We start from the raw sequence: 14,477 nt of genomic DNA, 5'->3' as shown, positions 1-14,477 counted from the left end.
CCGAGTTTTCATTTCGTTTGTGTTCGTTGTGGGGGAGGTGGAAAACAGGAGCTCATTTTGATTTTCAACAAATTTATTTGCTCTCAAGAAACAAAATGGTCTTAACAGTCCACAGTCTACGGTCGTCCCATCCTTAAAACCACACAGTCTACCAAGTAAAAAAGCAAATGCCAACAAGTGCCTAGGCATCGCCCTTGCAGTAGATCGTCTTCCAGTTGCTGGGATGGTTGTAGCCAAGGAGGATGGGCAGATGTAGGAACAGAGTGATATGCTCGCCTTGTATCGACGTCGAAACCTTGACCCAGTTGCGCAGCCATTCGATCATCTCCTCGTCGCTGAGATTAACTGGATTGAGGCCGCGCAGATAGCACGAGTACCTCAAGGCATCCAGACTCAAATTGTGCACACCGCCCTCGCGGGTTATGGCCTGGTCCATGTAGTGCACAAGGAAAGCGTGCTCGTGCAGGCGGTGACGCTTAAAGATGCTATTCTGCAGTCCGTGCATATTGACTAGGCTTTTCTACAAGAGGACAACATGCAGTGGTTTCAATAGTGGATGCTAAGGGGTTCAGGTTTCATCATCATGGCCTTACGACATGTCTCCGCGGCATTCCCAGCAGCGAGTAGGGTCCCTCGGCAAATATATCCTTTACGTCTAGAAGCATCTCTGGCGTTGGATGAGTACCACTGCCCAGCAGGCCCAATATGTTCCTAAACTCAGCATGCTTGGGGTGTTCCGACAGCGTTTTGAGTTTGGCCTGCAGGCAGCGGAAGACGGACTTGTTGTACTGCAGTCGTGTCTTCATGTAGTAATTCTGAAAGTCGCTCCGCTGCTCAGCAGTCCAGAAGTGCGACGTGAGAAATACGCGGGGATACCAAAAGCTGTGAAGTAAACCCATCGGCATTATTATACTGTGGCTGGCACCCTATGCTAATTGGCGAGGTCTTACACAAGGGGAAAGAATGCATAGCCAACCATTGGCAGTGAGCAGCCAATTAGGGCCGGTGCCACCTTCATCATGTCCCTCGGCATCATCATGTACAGCTCCAGTTCCTGGCGATTCAATGCCCTGATCCCCTGCGGCGAGTCATTGGCAATGCGGGAAATCTTCAGGAAGCGTTTCATGTCGCTGAAGAAGTCCTTCACGCCATCAAAGAAGACGTGATACAGCTGCATGGCCTTGGGGAAGTTCTTCTCGAGCACCTTGTCATAGTTCTTCACATAGTTGAAGTAGCGTGTGAATATGTAGTCCTGCATATTATCCCGCATCTGCTCCCGCTTTGACCTGGGAGCGTCCGGCTCCTTGGGCTTGTCATGCTCGGGCAGGGTGTCGGCTGTCTTGACCAGCTGCTGGCCTTTTGGTGGATCTTTTGGTGGGTCTTTTGGCTTGTTGGCATCCCATCCCGTCTCATAGATGACCTTTCCAACGCTGGTTATCTCGGCGGCTACATTGCGCTTAATCGTTGGCGGTGTCTCTCCTCCAGTCGATTTTGCCGAATATTTCCGTTCTGGCGGCAGTGTGCAATATGACTTCGGTCCGTTATCGCTGCCGGTAAATGGGGTTTTAATGCTGATTGATAATTGGGGTCAGGGGATTGTTCTAACCTGGCCCTTGTGCTGGTAATGTATAGCTGTAACAGTCGCTGGCGATCTTGGGGCCAACTCACTGCCGAACCTTGGGCGAATCGCGCCGCCACACGCAGTGCCAACGCCATTCCACAGAACTAAAACCACAAACTGCACACACAAGTGCGTCCAATTACGCAACCGGCAACTCCAATGCAGGAGATCTCCCGCAACAACGTTAATTTGAAGTATATGCAATACAAATTTCACATGAACATATGGATTAGAGCTGCAGAACCATCGATGGCACTACCGATATATTGAAATTTAGAAATCGTTGCACCCCGCGATAGTTTCGCCAACATTTGAAGAATTTGAATGCAGAAAGCTTAAGAGCATGCTGGAGATTTGTCAATTTACACCTACTTTCATTTACATTAAACCATAGCAGGTGGTTTTTGTTACCCATTTGAGCGCAGACGGATTTAATTTACATACATACTTATATCGATAGTCGGTCCGTGCAGCCAACAGGTGTCTCTGTATGAACACGTATGTAAATATTAGTTGTAGATGCAGCAAGTGATTCAAAATTGAAATTTCTTTCGTTAAAAAATGCAATAATAATCCCTTCGAAATAGTGTTATTAAAAAATGTTAAATTTACTGAGTATATATACATTTTTAATATTTTTTCTGCCCCATTTTTCCTTGGTTGTGCAAACAACATAAACATATTTTCAAATTAGGTCCAACACGAAGGTTGGTTCCTCTTCAGTTATAAACTCGTTGAGAAATATTGCGTCCCTCAAAGAGAAAGCCCCACCTTTTATAGTTTTACCATTTGGCACCCAAAGAGCGGGCTTTTCTCGCACAGAAAAACTGCTCGGAAAACTCGTTGGTTCGTTTGTTTTGCTCGTCTGTTGCGTCGGTTGTGGGCTTGTGTTGCACGGAAAACTGCGCGGAAGTTCGAGCATTTGTTTTCGCCTCGTACTAGATGCTGGCTGCAACAACAGCAGCAGCGTCAGCAGCAGCGCTAGGAGAAATTAAGCAAGTGTAGGCCCACGCGCCACGGCCACGGCAAAAAGCGTAGCTAATCAGCCCCGGACGCTTATTTGAGCCATCAATGGCAGCCAATTTTTGGCCATTTTGCGGCATAAACGGAAACGGAAATGTGCGTTGGTTGTTTAGAAGCGTCACAGGAATGGCATGTTGCGTTAAGGGTGCTTGAGCTTCACGGGTGAGTGGGGTGCTTGCAAAGAAGAGAAGACCTTCTGAGGGTCTGGAAATTATAAAACTTAACGCAGCGCGTGTCCAACTTACTTGACTTTCCACTTCTCTGTGGGAAAGCAGCCAAGGGGCATGGCACGTCAGGCACAGAAAGAAGACAGTCTCTAATACCATCTGTGGGTACATAAGTACATAAGTATATACATATATACACTCTTCTGTGCGTGGGTGTGTGTGTGTGTGTGTGAGAGTCGTATTGTATACGCGTGTTTTTTCCGCTTAGCTTCTGTGGCTCCTTGGGCCGACTTATTTATCTGGGTGCCCACACAGGGTACTACGGGGCACGTAGTGAGCGATATGTACATATAGTTAGCCAGGGAGCTCGAAAAGCTTCAGTTACATTATTGACACATGCACAAACACACAGTTAGTTATGTACGAGAGAGTGGCATGAGTGCCTTGGCACATGGCTGCCACCACATGTCGCACAACTTCGGTCGTTTGTTTGCTCCCCGCACAGGAGCCACTGACATAAAAATAGAAATATCCGTAGCCTGAAAGCCATAAATATGCTACGCCACTAGCGCGTAAATTTAATTGAAAATACGTCAATACATCTCCGTTCGACAAACAGTAACAACAACAACAGAGGCCCCGAACTGCAGCCAAAGCTCTCTGACATGAATAAATGACCGAAAGGCTCTTGGGCCCCCCACAACAAGTTCAAGGTGGTGCCAAATATGCTTCACATTAAGCCAGTCCCAGCACCCACATTCACAGGGGGATTACATAAAGCACCACATCAGAATTGCCAATCTATGGAACTTTCCTGTCAGTGGTAGTCAATTTAAAATAAATTCCTTTTTATTGAATTGCCCGCCCGGCGATGGATGGGATTGGATCGGATTGGATGGGTAGTTATGCATATTTGAGTTTTAATGCCATTCCGTTTTGCTGGGTCATGAAAAAACAATTTGTTCGGATTACACTGCACAATCTTTGGCATCGCTGGGCGCAATTGTCGGAGAAACTGTGGGAGATTAAGGCTCGGAGGAGGACGCTGTAAAATTCGATTTAATGGTTGAGATGCAGTCATTGGCATAGCATGGCCATGGCTGGTCTTGTCTACAATAAACTGTCGTTTAGCTATAATTCAATTAGTTTCTGTCGACAGCAGTAATTGCGTGGTCTGTTAAGCAAACGACCAAAGCCAGCCACACAATCAATAAGTTTCACACAAATCGAAAATGTCGGAGAGGTGGCTGGCTAATTGGGCAATGTGCTGTCAAAGCCATTAGTTTAGAAATAACAGAAACTGGAGCAAACACAAACGATGACATCAATTAGCATACGTCCTCGGCAAACATCGAAGCAAGCCCAGGCAATGGCTTGCAGGCTTCCCAGTCAAAACTGAGGAAAAAGAGCAGCTTTTGCCTTTGGTGTCGTGGCGGCTTCAAAGTTAATCATACGCACCGCTGAACCGTACTAAATTGTGTTGCATGCTGTAAATGCATGTGCCAATAGCAGGCGCACAGAGCACACAGATACACCGGGGGGAAAGGCAAAACACAGAGAGATCTAATGCCAAGAGCGAATACCCGAAAGCGACAATTTGTTGTTCTCGGAAAGTCAAGCATTGTCTTGGCTCGACCGTGAAATGTGTTGTAATGGGCTTAGGCTTATATTCAATTTGTGCGGGTAGCACAAAGTCCCTCCAAAGTGGAACACATGTAAGCACACGAGGCACGCTGTGATGAAAGGTGTTGACATGAACGAATTCCGTGATTCGGCCTTGGCAGAGACAACAAAAAATCTATGCTTTTCGGAAGGGAAAAAAGAAAATGAAAGCTGAGATAGATTGGGTTTTTTTATGAAGTACAAAACGGGAACGTAGCGAATAATTGGACTGTATTCGTAAGGATAAATATGAGGACTGTTGCGAGAATCAGTTGCGCTCATGCAGAAAGACATTCAGGATCAAATAACCTCATGGATTATGCGAGCTACAACTAAGATCTGACTACCCATTGCATACCCAAAAGCAATATTCCAATATTTACCATCCTCTTTATCATTTTCCGAGCACATTAATCGATCAGCAAACCCATAAATCGCTAATGACTTTCTTTCGAGCTACATTTCGTGATGATTTCATGTTTATCAAAGTACAGGGGCTTTGACACATCAAAGAGGTCTCATTCTTCACTCGTAGTTCATAATGGAAGAGCCAAATGCTCACCTTTCTCACGCTGACGGCACTGGCAAAAGAACGTGGGCGAAAAATGCAAAGCACGCGAAAATGCGTTTAGATGTGAGAAAAACTTGGGGCTGCAACTATTCGTCGGGCAGGCTGGCTAGAGAGAGTGATGGGAACTTTGTATGCAAATTCTTAGCACAGCTCCTTCTTCACAGTAAACCCACCTACCAGCCCTTTCGGCTGGTCCTGCGCCTCGTTGTGGTGAGTGTGAGTGACAGCCTGGCAGACACCTTGTCAATGTCTTGCGGCTACGAATAACCTCAACCCCAACCCCGAGTGTAGTGCAGGCTGGAGAGGACCCCGGACACCGGAGACGACACACAGTGGATGGGAATGCAAAGTAGCAAACACAACAAAAGCCAGAACATTGGCAACAACAGTGGCAACAGCCAAGCCAAGTGGCAACAGCGCCAGACTTCTGTGTACAGCTGACTGACTACACATCTATATTAACGGGCTCCCTCTATGTGGGTTTGTGTCGCTGTGTGTGTGGCATGGGGGCATTTGGAATGAGGAATGAGGCACACAACTTTCACACGATTGCAGCCTTTTGTTTTTTCTTTTTGGGCCTTGACTTCGCCGCGGGTGTCGCTTTAATGAATGTGCAACACTGATGCACTTCTTTGGCAAACTACGAGGCAGAGCGAAACACAAAAACAAAAACTGTGTGGCATACCTTTCGGGGCGACGCAGAGCAATGTGGAGGCCAGATGTGATGGAATTTCCTAGCAAATGGAGGAATTTCGTACGCCATTCAGTCAGACACACAGCAAATACATGTTTCATTATTTTGCCATTTGAAATTCCTTTGAAATTCCAACGAAAAAGAACACGCCAAGAACACACGGAGCATAAAAAGAGCTTCCGATGTTTTAAATACCCTTGCAAATGTCGGATTTTTTCTATTGCAGTTTTTTTGAGGACAGAGGGAATTTCTATCAGCTATCAAATCATTTATATACAATAAAAAATTCAGTGCAAATCCCGTTTGCTTCGCGCTGTTTATGGCCGGCCCTGACAGTCACTTTTCTGCCGCTGCTTTGCCATAAATGGTTTTCTGGGGGAGAGTGGCGAGCTAAAGGAGCGTTAGTGTTGTTGATGTAGATGACAGATGAAGAATAAATGTAAAATTTGACAAATAACCGCTAAGTTGCAGATGTAGTACTGAGTGCCGGGTATAAAAGTTGTGACGCGTAAGAAGCACACGTTTTTAGGACATTTATTTCGCTTTTAAAACAAAGTTTTTTTATGGTTTAAATGTTTATGGGATAATGAGTATCTAGTTATATGATGGGATAATCCCGACACTAGTTCATCCTCTTCAACCAGCGACAGCTCAAGAACAATTCTGTCAAGGATATCTTGGCTGCCAAAATAAGCATCCGGAAAAGGTGCAGGAAATAGCCAACTGCAATGCATTCCCCCATACTAGCATCAATGTGCCTACCATTTCTTTAGTAGCTTTATGGTGTATATAGTGACCTAATCATAGCAGAACCAACTTGCTGCTTTACTAATTTGGATATCCTTAAGTACTTCAAGTAGATTTATACAACAAAAATGAGACTAGTTTCCTGACAAAACTGTTAGATGTTTAAGAATTTATTTATAGATATTTATTGCTTCTTCTTTACGTTAAATACATATAAAAATCCCAAAAGTGTCACCCTTATTTACATAAATTGCTAGCATTAGCTTCCCAATTCAATATTGATGCACTTTGTATGCCTTAAAATATCCAACTAACTAATTCAGAATGGCAACAAAATGCCAAAAGTAATTGAAAACTCGTAAATAAATTTCCATAGAAACTTTAGGCAGGTTGGACGGATAACTTTCGAGTGATGCTTCTGTAGAAACAATTAAATCACTTGAAAATCGATTGCAGGTGGCATTCAAGACGGGCCACACCTGCAGCGGGGCACAATCTGCAATCTGTGGCACACTTTTGTGGGCCAGATATGGACAAGAGAGAGAGACACTGCATTGTATATTAGCCTGGGGATTTAGTTAATTATGTATGCAGGCGGAAAATGTTGCACAAACAATGGCCAAAGAGAACGAGGAGGAGAGGAGATGGTGGCGCGGGAAGTGGATGTAAATAAAGGCTTAAGAAGTTAAGCCAAACAGCTCGAGTATGTGCCACATAAACCATTGAAGCACCCACTCACACACACACACACACCTAGAACCCTCGGGCAGACACCCAGAGAGGAGGAGGACCATGACGCCTCTGCTCCCTACGTTGTGCCAACGATTTGTCGGCTCAATGCACACAAATACAGACACCGCTTAGGGTGTGGCCCAGGACCGGAGATTGCCACCATGCTTAGGTGCTTAGGTGCTTCGGTGCCTCGGTGCTTAGGTGGCTGCGGTACTTGAAGTTTACTTGAATGAAGGATTCTGGGTGGCGGAAAATTGAATTAAGTTTTCATTACGCAAATAACCAACCAGAGCAGAGCAGTTGCCATAACCTGAACGTTCTGCATTATTTATTGCTCTTTGCAGAGACGACCCCAAATAAACAATCATCACATAAATATATAATCAACAAGCGTCCACGTTCACGTCCAAGGGAAGCAGTTGAAGTGGAAGTGGAAGTGCAAGTGGAAGGAGCAGCAGCCACAGAGAGGGCAGAAGCAGACACAGACTCGGGCACCAGCTGGCGTAACAGCAGACAGCACAGGCAGAGAGGAGCAGGACAAAAAGAAGACTCCTTGGCTGGCCGCCAAGAGCAGCAGGCAGCAGGCAGCGCACCATGTAAACCTCTCTGGGGGCCAGAGGGAGACAGTCGATGTGAAGCGATGTGAAAGCTAAACATTTTGCAATATTTAAGAACAGCCCCGACGAACCGACAGACCTGTTGCTCATCCCGAGCCTCAGTCCGAGTCCGACGCCCGACTCGACACCCGACACATCGCAGACACCCAACACCAGAACTGTGCAACCGGACCAGAGGACCACCAGCAGCACCTGAGCCAGAAGAGGTGTCGAGATGGCCATCCACGTGCTGGACTATGATCACTTTGCCATCAGCGCCATTGTTGTGGGCAGCCTGCAGCTGTTCTTCTTTCTCATCAACTCGATGCTGCACATGGACAAGCTGACGGACCTTGCGGGCGGCGTCAACTTCATTATCATCTCGCTGCTGACCTTCTTTCTCGGCCAAATTGATCGGCCTTCAAAGGTAAGTGTGAAAACTTTTGCGGCTCACTTTTGCAAGCAAAAATGTTGGCTGCATTTTAAACGTGACCATAAACATGTCGCCTGCAGTTCACTCGCTTTCGGTGCAGAGGTAGGTTGCTGCCCAAAAGTGGTTTGGCTTTGGCTTGGGTGGCGCTTGCCTTGCCTTGCCTTGCCTTGCCGGTTGTTTCACGCGCTGACATTGAAAACTGAATTTCGCATACGCACGCAGACACCAACACAAACACACACACACACACACAGAACCTAGCATCCCTGCACACACATCCACATGTATATATTGCCTTGCCTGGTGGCTGCCTCACAAACAAAAGGTTACGCCCAGCGAGGCCCACGCTTTTGCTGTTGTTTCTCGTTGTTGCTGTTGTTGCAGCTTGTGGCATGACCTTGGCATCGTGAGGGTCCTCCATCTGTCTGTCTCTCTTTCTCTCTCTCTCTCTCTATCTGTCTGTGTGTCTGTCTGTGGGCCTAAGCAGCTAACTACCGAATGCTTTGTTTTTGGGCGAAAGTTGGGAGCAATGTGACAGGCAACAGCTTGAAAGCAATTTACGTTATATTGCACAAGTTTCATTAAATTGCCAGCGCCACATAAACATAGCAAGAATGTAATACAAATTTCAGAGAATTTACTATAAATTCCAAAGGGTGTAGCCCCTAGGGTGGATCAAACAATTCCGTTTAATTTATTGAATGAACAATCTCATGTTGGGCTTTGAGCTTTCCATTGAAGGTTGAATTTATGTTATGAAATATTTCATCTGGGAAATGCACATCCCCAAACAACTCGAGACAGGCGCTCCTCAACGTTCGACCTTCCGGGACTTCCACTTGCTTACGCGCTACTACAACCCACTCTTGACAACATCAAGATACTTCCATAATACTTCCACCATAAATCAAGAAAAAGAAGATACATGTGCCCAGGCACTGTCCCTCCCTTTGGCTTCAGCCTGAACGAGCAATTAGTCAGTCAGGCGCACAAAGAGATAAATGTCCATATTAATGAATAAATATATGTACAAAACAAAAACTTACCCTTTAAAGCCACACCAATATCCCATATTGCGGTTTATTTTGCCAACAAAAACTGCAATGAAATTAAGTATAAAGGGAATTAATTCAAGCGCACCCTTTTAAATGGAAAACTTTCTAAATGGACTGCGTAATTTGTTTAAATTTCAATTAAAGCTTCGAGCAGAAGCATCAGGTATCAGTGTACTTTGTTGGTCACCCACAAACACTATCAAATTACCGAACAAACTTGAAAGCGTTGTCAATTTCAATTTGGTACGAAACCACAGCCACAGAGTAGAGCAGATTTTTCATCCAACAAAGGGGAATGCATTACGAAAATTGAAATATAAATCCAACAAGCAACCAACCAACCACATCCCTCCCCACATTTTGCATCCCCGATTGATTCTCGTAATTGATTGAACCACGGACAAACAGAACAGCTTCTCCTTTACCAGACATGAATTTTGCATTTGCCTGTAATTAATGTTTGGGTTCAATCCGAATATCGATCGTAAATTAATCATGGCCACCATCTAAAATTCTTGCAATGAAAATTGCTTTTAAAGCAGACATCAGCTATGGCTGTGGCTGTGGCTGTGGCTCTGTCTCCACCCACCCGTGGAGAGAAAGAGCTGAGCGCTTGCTCGTCGTCAGGCGGAAGCGGAAGTGGAAGTGCTGCCTTTGCTGGTGGCTGTTGTTGCTTGTTTTGTCGCTGTTCCCACAGCTGCAGCCGTTGTGCATCTATGTATGCGGCTGTGTGCAGCTGTGTGTGAGGGTCATAAAAAATGCTTTATTGCACTTGTATGCAGCACAGAGCAGTGCCTCTGTCCGTGCCTGTCGATGGTTTATCGCTGGGGGTTGGGGAGTCGTTTAATAAATCGTGCGATAAAATGGCTTAAGCCTTGGCTGAAAGGCAGCTCAATCAAACTGCAAATAGACAATCGAGTGAGCGAACTGTCTTCGCAAATGACAAACCCATTAAACTATCAACTTGTGGCAGTCACAAGCCATCCTTGCCCCTGTCCATGGGCCTTCCGCCCTCAAATGTACGTGACCTCAGTCAGGGTGGAGGGCGTGTGTGTGTGCCTTGGCTGCGGTTATGGCCATGTGGGCGGCAACGGCTGCACTTTCACTGTCATTGGCACAGCAATTTAACAATTTTTTCTTGTAATGCATTTTTCATGAGCCGTTTGACGGCCCCGACCCGACCCCCCCGTTCCTTCAGTGCAGTGCGAGGTTCCTCCTCATTCGCTGTGTGTATTTGTGTGTGTTTTGTGTGGCTGTTGCCATCAATGCCGTTTATAAATATGCAAAGTGCACGCTGGCAGTCGACTCATTCATTATTGAACCACAAAAACATAGCCATGCCCGATGCAAAGCCCCAAAACCAATCCATCCTAGAGAGCACTTTTGGCCGCAACCGGAGCATAGAGCTCCACGCCTCCACTGGCGCGTGCTCTCCTCATTTATGCAAAATTCGCATGTGGTTTTTTAAAATAACACAACGCGCACATCCGCCGAACAGCACAAAAAACAACACTCGTCTCTGGCACACCAAAAAGAAAACCAAGAACCCAAATAAAATTCGTGCAAATTGCTCGTTGGGCAATGAATGCCACGCGAGTAGAGTGTGGTATGGATTGGTTGATACCCTGCAGCTGGAGATAGAAATATAGTTAGGGGTCAAGGAGTGTAATTAAAGATTAGATTCTGTAAATCTTTTTTTCTAACCAAATAAATGTGTCTAATAAATCTTAAATTTTGTATAAAAATAAAAACTTGAAAAGTCCCAAAGCTACATAAAATTCGTACAAACCATTCTTAAATGGGTTTACCCAAAATAGTTACGAGTGTATCAAAAGCAGCCTTGAAGCGGACTCTTTGCCAGCAACTACTCCATCAGCTTTAGAGCGGGGATGAGCGGGGATTCCTGCCCAAGATATACATATTTCAATTTTGGTGTTGAATTACCTTTGCCACTCAGCCTTGAACTCTAAATTTACCTCATCAGCTTGTAAGCCACCTACCTCCCTCCCTCCCCACGACACTCACACAGATACAAGTATAAATCTCTCTCTCCTACCGTAGACGGTAGGTAACCACAAATTTACGGCATTGCGGGTCTGCCCTGAGTCTGCCCATCGATTCACACGCAGGGGTTTAATTTTAAGTGCCTCCCCCTGGGTCGCCAGCCAGTTTTGATCCACCCTTTCCCTTTCTCTGTCGCTTTCCCTTTCTGCAGGCCTACGACAGCCGCCAGCTGATGGTCACGCTCTTTGTGTGCCTGTGGGGCGCTCGGCTATCCGGATATTTGCTGTATCGCATCATCAAGTTGGGCCGAGACAAGCAGTTCGAGGATACCCGACGCAATGTCATACGCTATGCGGTCTTCTGGACCTTTCAGGTGAGTCCCAATGCACCATCTCCAAGGTAAGGTTGTTCTTGCACTTGGCAGGTGGCAGGTGGCAGTTGGCAGGTTGCAGGTTGCAAGTGCGGGGAGTTCAACGTTTGTTGCGTCAGCCACTTTTCAATTTTGCTTTCAATGACAGAACCTTCAACTTGAAATCCCCCCACCCGCTTCGTTTCTCTCTGCCCGAAAATCAATCAAACTGTCACTAATTGACGTGTGCGCAAAGGTTTTTGAATATTTCATATTTCAGCAGTTGACGACGGCCCACTACCACATTTCAGTTGCGTGGAGCAGGCGGGGGAAGTGACTCATACACCCAACACCCACACCCACACCCACACCCCCAAACATATCCAGTTGCAGCAAGCAACAATTAAAATGCCATGCAGCGTGGGGGGGCATGGAAATGACATGACACATGTGGGCGATGCCTGCTAAACGTTGAGGGTGTCGGGTGTAGGGTGTGGGTCGAAGGATCTCTGTGCCTGTGTGAGTGTGTGACAACTGTCGACTGTCCTTCATTGTGTGTCTGTCTGTCTGTCGGTCTGTCCTGTGGCCGTTGGCGGTGGCGTGCTGCATGTGGCATGTCCCGCAATCGTTTTGTCTGAATTTATTTTCCATTCCACCAGAAATCACTTGTTGATGAAAATCACTTAAGAGTAGAAGCGCTTTGATGGGATGTTTGCTGAGAAAATTGTTTGATTGATGATGGATAATCAGAATCAGAGATATAACTTTATCTGTTCCTCTTTGAATAATCAAATATCCAGGCCGTTTGGGTGTACATCGTGTCACTGCCTGTGATCATCATCAACTCGCCGCGCCACTCGCAGCCGCATGCACCCAAGACCATGACCACTTTGGACTCCACTGGCACGGGCATGTTCATCGTCGGACTGCTGGCGGAGACCTATGCGGATCTGCAAAAGTTCTCCTTCCGCCAGGATCCCGCCAATCAGGGAAAGTTCTGTAACGATGGTGAGTTGCGAGAGAAATTTACTGCCAATTGGCATTCAAATATTGTTCAATAATTTATCGACAGGGTTGTGGAGCGTTTCACGTCATCCGAATTACTTTGGCGAGGTCATCATTTGGTGGGGCATCTTTGCCATCTCCCTGAACGTGATCAGCGGCCACGAGTGGGTGGCCATTGCCTCGCCCATCTTCACGACGCTGATCATACTCTTCCTCTCCGGCATTCCGCTGCGCGAACGCAGCGCCGACGAGAAGTACAAAGAGTAAGTGGCTTGTGGGTTTAATTAGTTGATTAATCCTCTAATGGGTCTCCCACTGATGTCTGCAGCCAGCTGGAGTATCGCAAGTACAAGGCCTCCACCTCGCCACTGATCCCAGTGCCACCTGCTGTGTACGTGGAGGTGCCCAGTGCTTTGAAGTTCATCCTCTGCTGCGAGTTCCCCATCTACGACTCGATGAGCATCCAGAAGGACCTCAGCCCCTACTCGCTGTCCATCGCCCGCTCCCACTCGCACATATAGCAGTCAGTGGCCCACTCCAGCAGCACGCAGGCTGGGGTGGGTCAGGTACACACCCATTCGGTGGCACATTCGCTCCACAGGGGCCACTGCTACGGGGCCAATGGGGGGGATGCCGAGAGCCACCACAATTGCGGTGGCAGCTGCCGCAATGTGCACGTCAAGTCCAATCCGTACCAGTGCGAGGCGGGCTACGGCCACTATCCGGTGAAGCACGCCGATGACGAGGACACGGACGATGGCATCATCTATATGGCTGGACACGGACCTGGACCGTGCTGCTCCAAGGCAAAGACGCACTGCTTCAACGAGCAGGAACAACAGAATCTGAACCAGCATCCGAATCAGCACCACACAAAGCCAAGGAAATGCCGCTACCTGGCCGAGGAGGAGCTGGCCTCCGACTACGATGAGGATGTGCCAGCCATCGACCTGAGCAAGGCCACCAGCGTGGAGAGTTTCGGCACCCGGGTGCAAACGGAGCGCTCTGTGAATGCCGATGGCCTGCCCGTGACCGTGACCACGATATTGTGATTGCAACTATAAGATTATCATTTGTCCCAGAGATCCCAATTTTTTGATTGTATATTGTAAATAGACGGAGCTTTGCCATTGTGCACATTGTTGCCATTGTTGACTCCGTAAAAGTGATTTTGAAAAACGAATTGCGCCATGCAAAAGGGTGCCAAAGTGCCGCAGATTGTAAAGGCAACGATGGTAGAGGATAACACAAGGATACCTTCAACCACACAGCTGTCTAGCACTCTCTAGTCTCTACGCTGTAGCTGCTCAAATAACTAATGTGCCTCTTATTGTGAGTAAATCCCTTAGATTGTTGCACTCTTTCAAAGTTTATGCTACTCCAACTAACTACTAGTCTTTGTTGAATTCTTGATAGATACATTCCTAGAAACCCTTTCCAAACTGTGTAAAACACACACACACACACACACAGATCTCCTGCTAGCTGCATACATATTTTCTTATCAAACCGCAACTCTCGCCCCACCAAAGTACAGTGAAACTCGAAACCAACCAACAACAAAAACCGAAACATATCCCGAGTATATGATGAAAAGCAGAAATAACACGCTAGAAAGGGTTCTTAAGCCATTGTTATTTTATATACAGAGAATATCTATATTAGCCATTAAAGATTTAAAGGTATATGGATGTTATCACTGTGTGTCTGTGTCTCGCTAGTGTCTCAAATTTTAAGCAGTATTACAAACCAAACAAACCAAACAAAAAACGAATGAAATTGTACCTAATCGATTATGCTGAGTATGGTTAAACAAAT

General features: G+C 46.5%; 2 protein-coding genes across 2 annotated transcripts; one reads left to right on the top strand and one right to left on the bottom strand.

Moving 5' to 3' along the window:
* Positions 1 to 55: 55 nt before the first annotated feature.
* On the bottom strand, positions 56 to 1,858 carry LOC117895405 (LETM1 domain-containing protein 1). Its single transcript, XM_034803038.1, has 4 exons — positions 1,607 to 1,858; positions 951 to 1,547; positions 594 to 882; positions 56 to 520 (listed from the first exon to the last, which is right to left on the bottom strand). Exons 1-4 carry the CDS (start codon positions 1,714 to 1,716, stop codon positions 182 to 184), a joined length of 1,335 nt encoding a protein of 444 aa, XP_034658929.1. The 5' UTR covers positions 1,717 to 1,858; the 3' UTR covers positions 56 to 181.
* A 605-nt stretch (positions 1,859 to 2,463) lies between these two features.
* On the top strand, positions 2,464 to 14,409 carry LOC117895155. The gene is given in 6 exon segments (XM_034802593.1): positions 2,464 to 2,806; positions 7,562 to 8,240; positions 11,517 to 11,678; positions 12,455 to 12,662; positions 12,727 to 12,922; positions 12,988 to 14,409. Coding segments are annotated over 5 exon segments (1,482 nt in total). The 5' UTR covers positions 2,464 to 2,806; positions 7,562 to 8,048; the 3' UTR covers positions 13,712 to 14,409.
* The last annotated feature ends 68 nt before the right edge of the window (positions 14,410 to 14,477 follow it).

The sequence above is a fragment of the Drosophila subobscura genome, chromosome J (assembly GCF_008121235.1).
Source record: "Drosophila subobscura isolate 14011-0131.10 chromosome J, UCBerk_Dsub_1.0, whole genome shotgun sequence".
NCBI lineage: Eukaryota > Metazoa > Arthropoda > Insecta > Diptera > Drosophilidae > Drosophila > Drosophila subobscura.
This window is presented reverse-complemented; position numbering and strand designations above follow the sequence as displayed.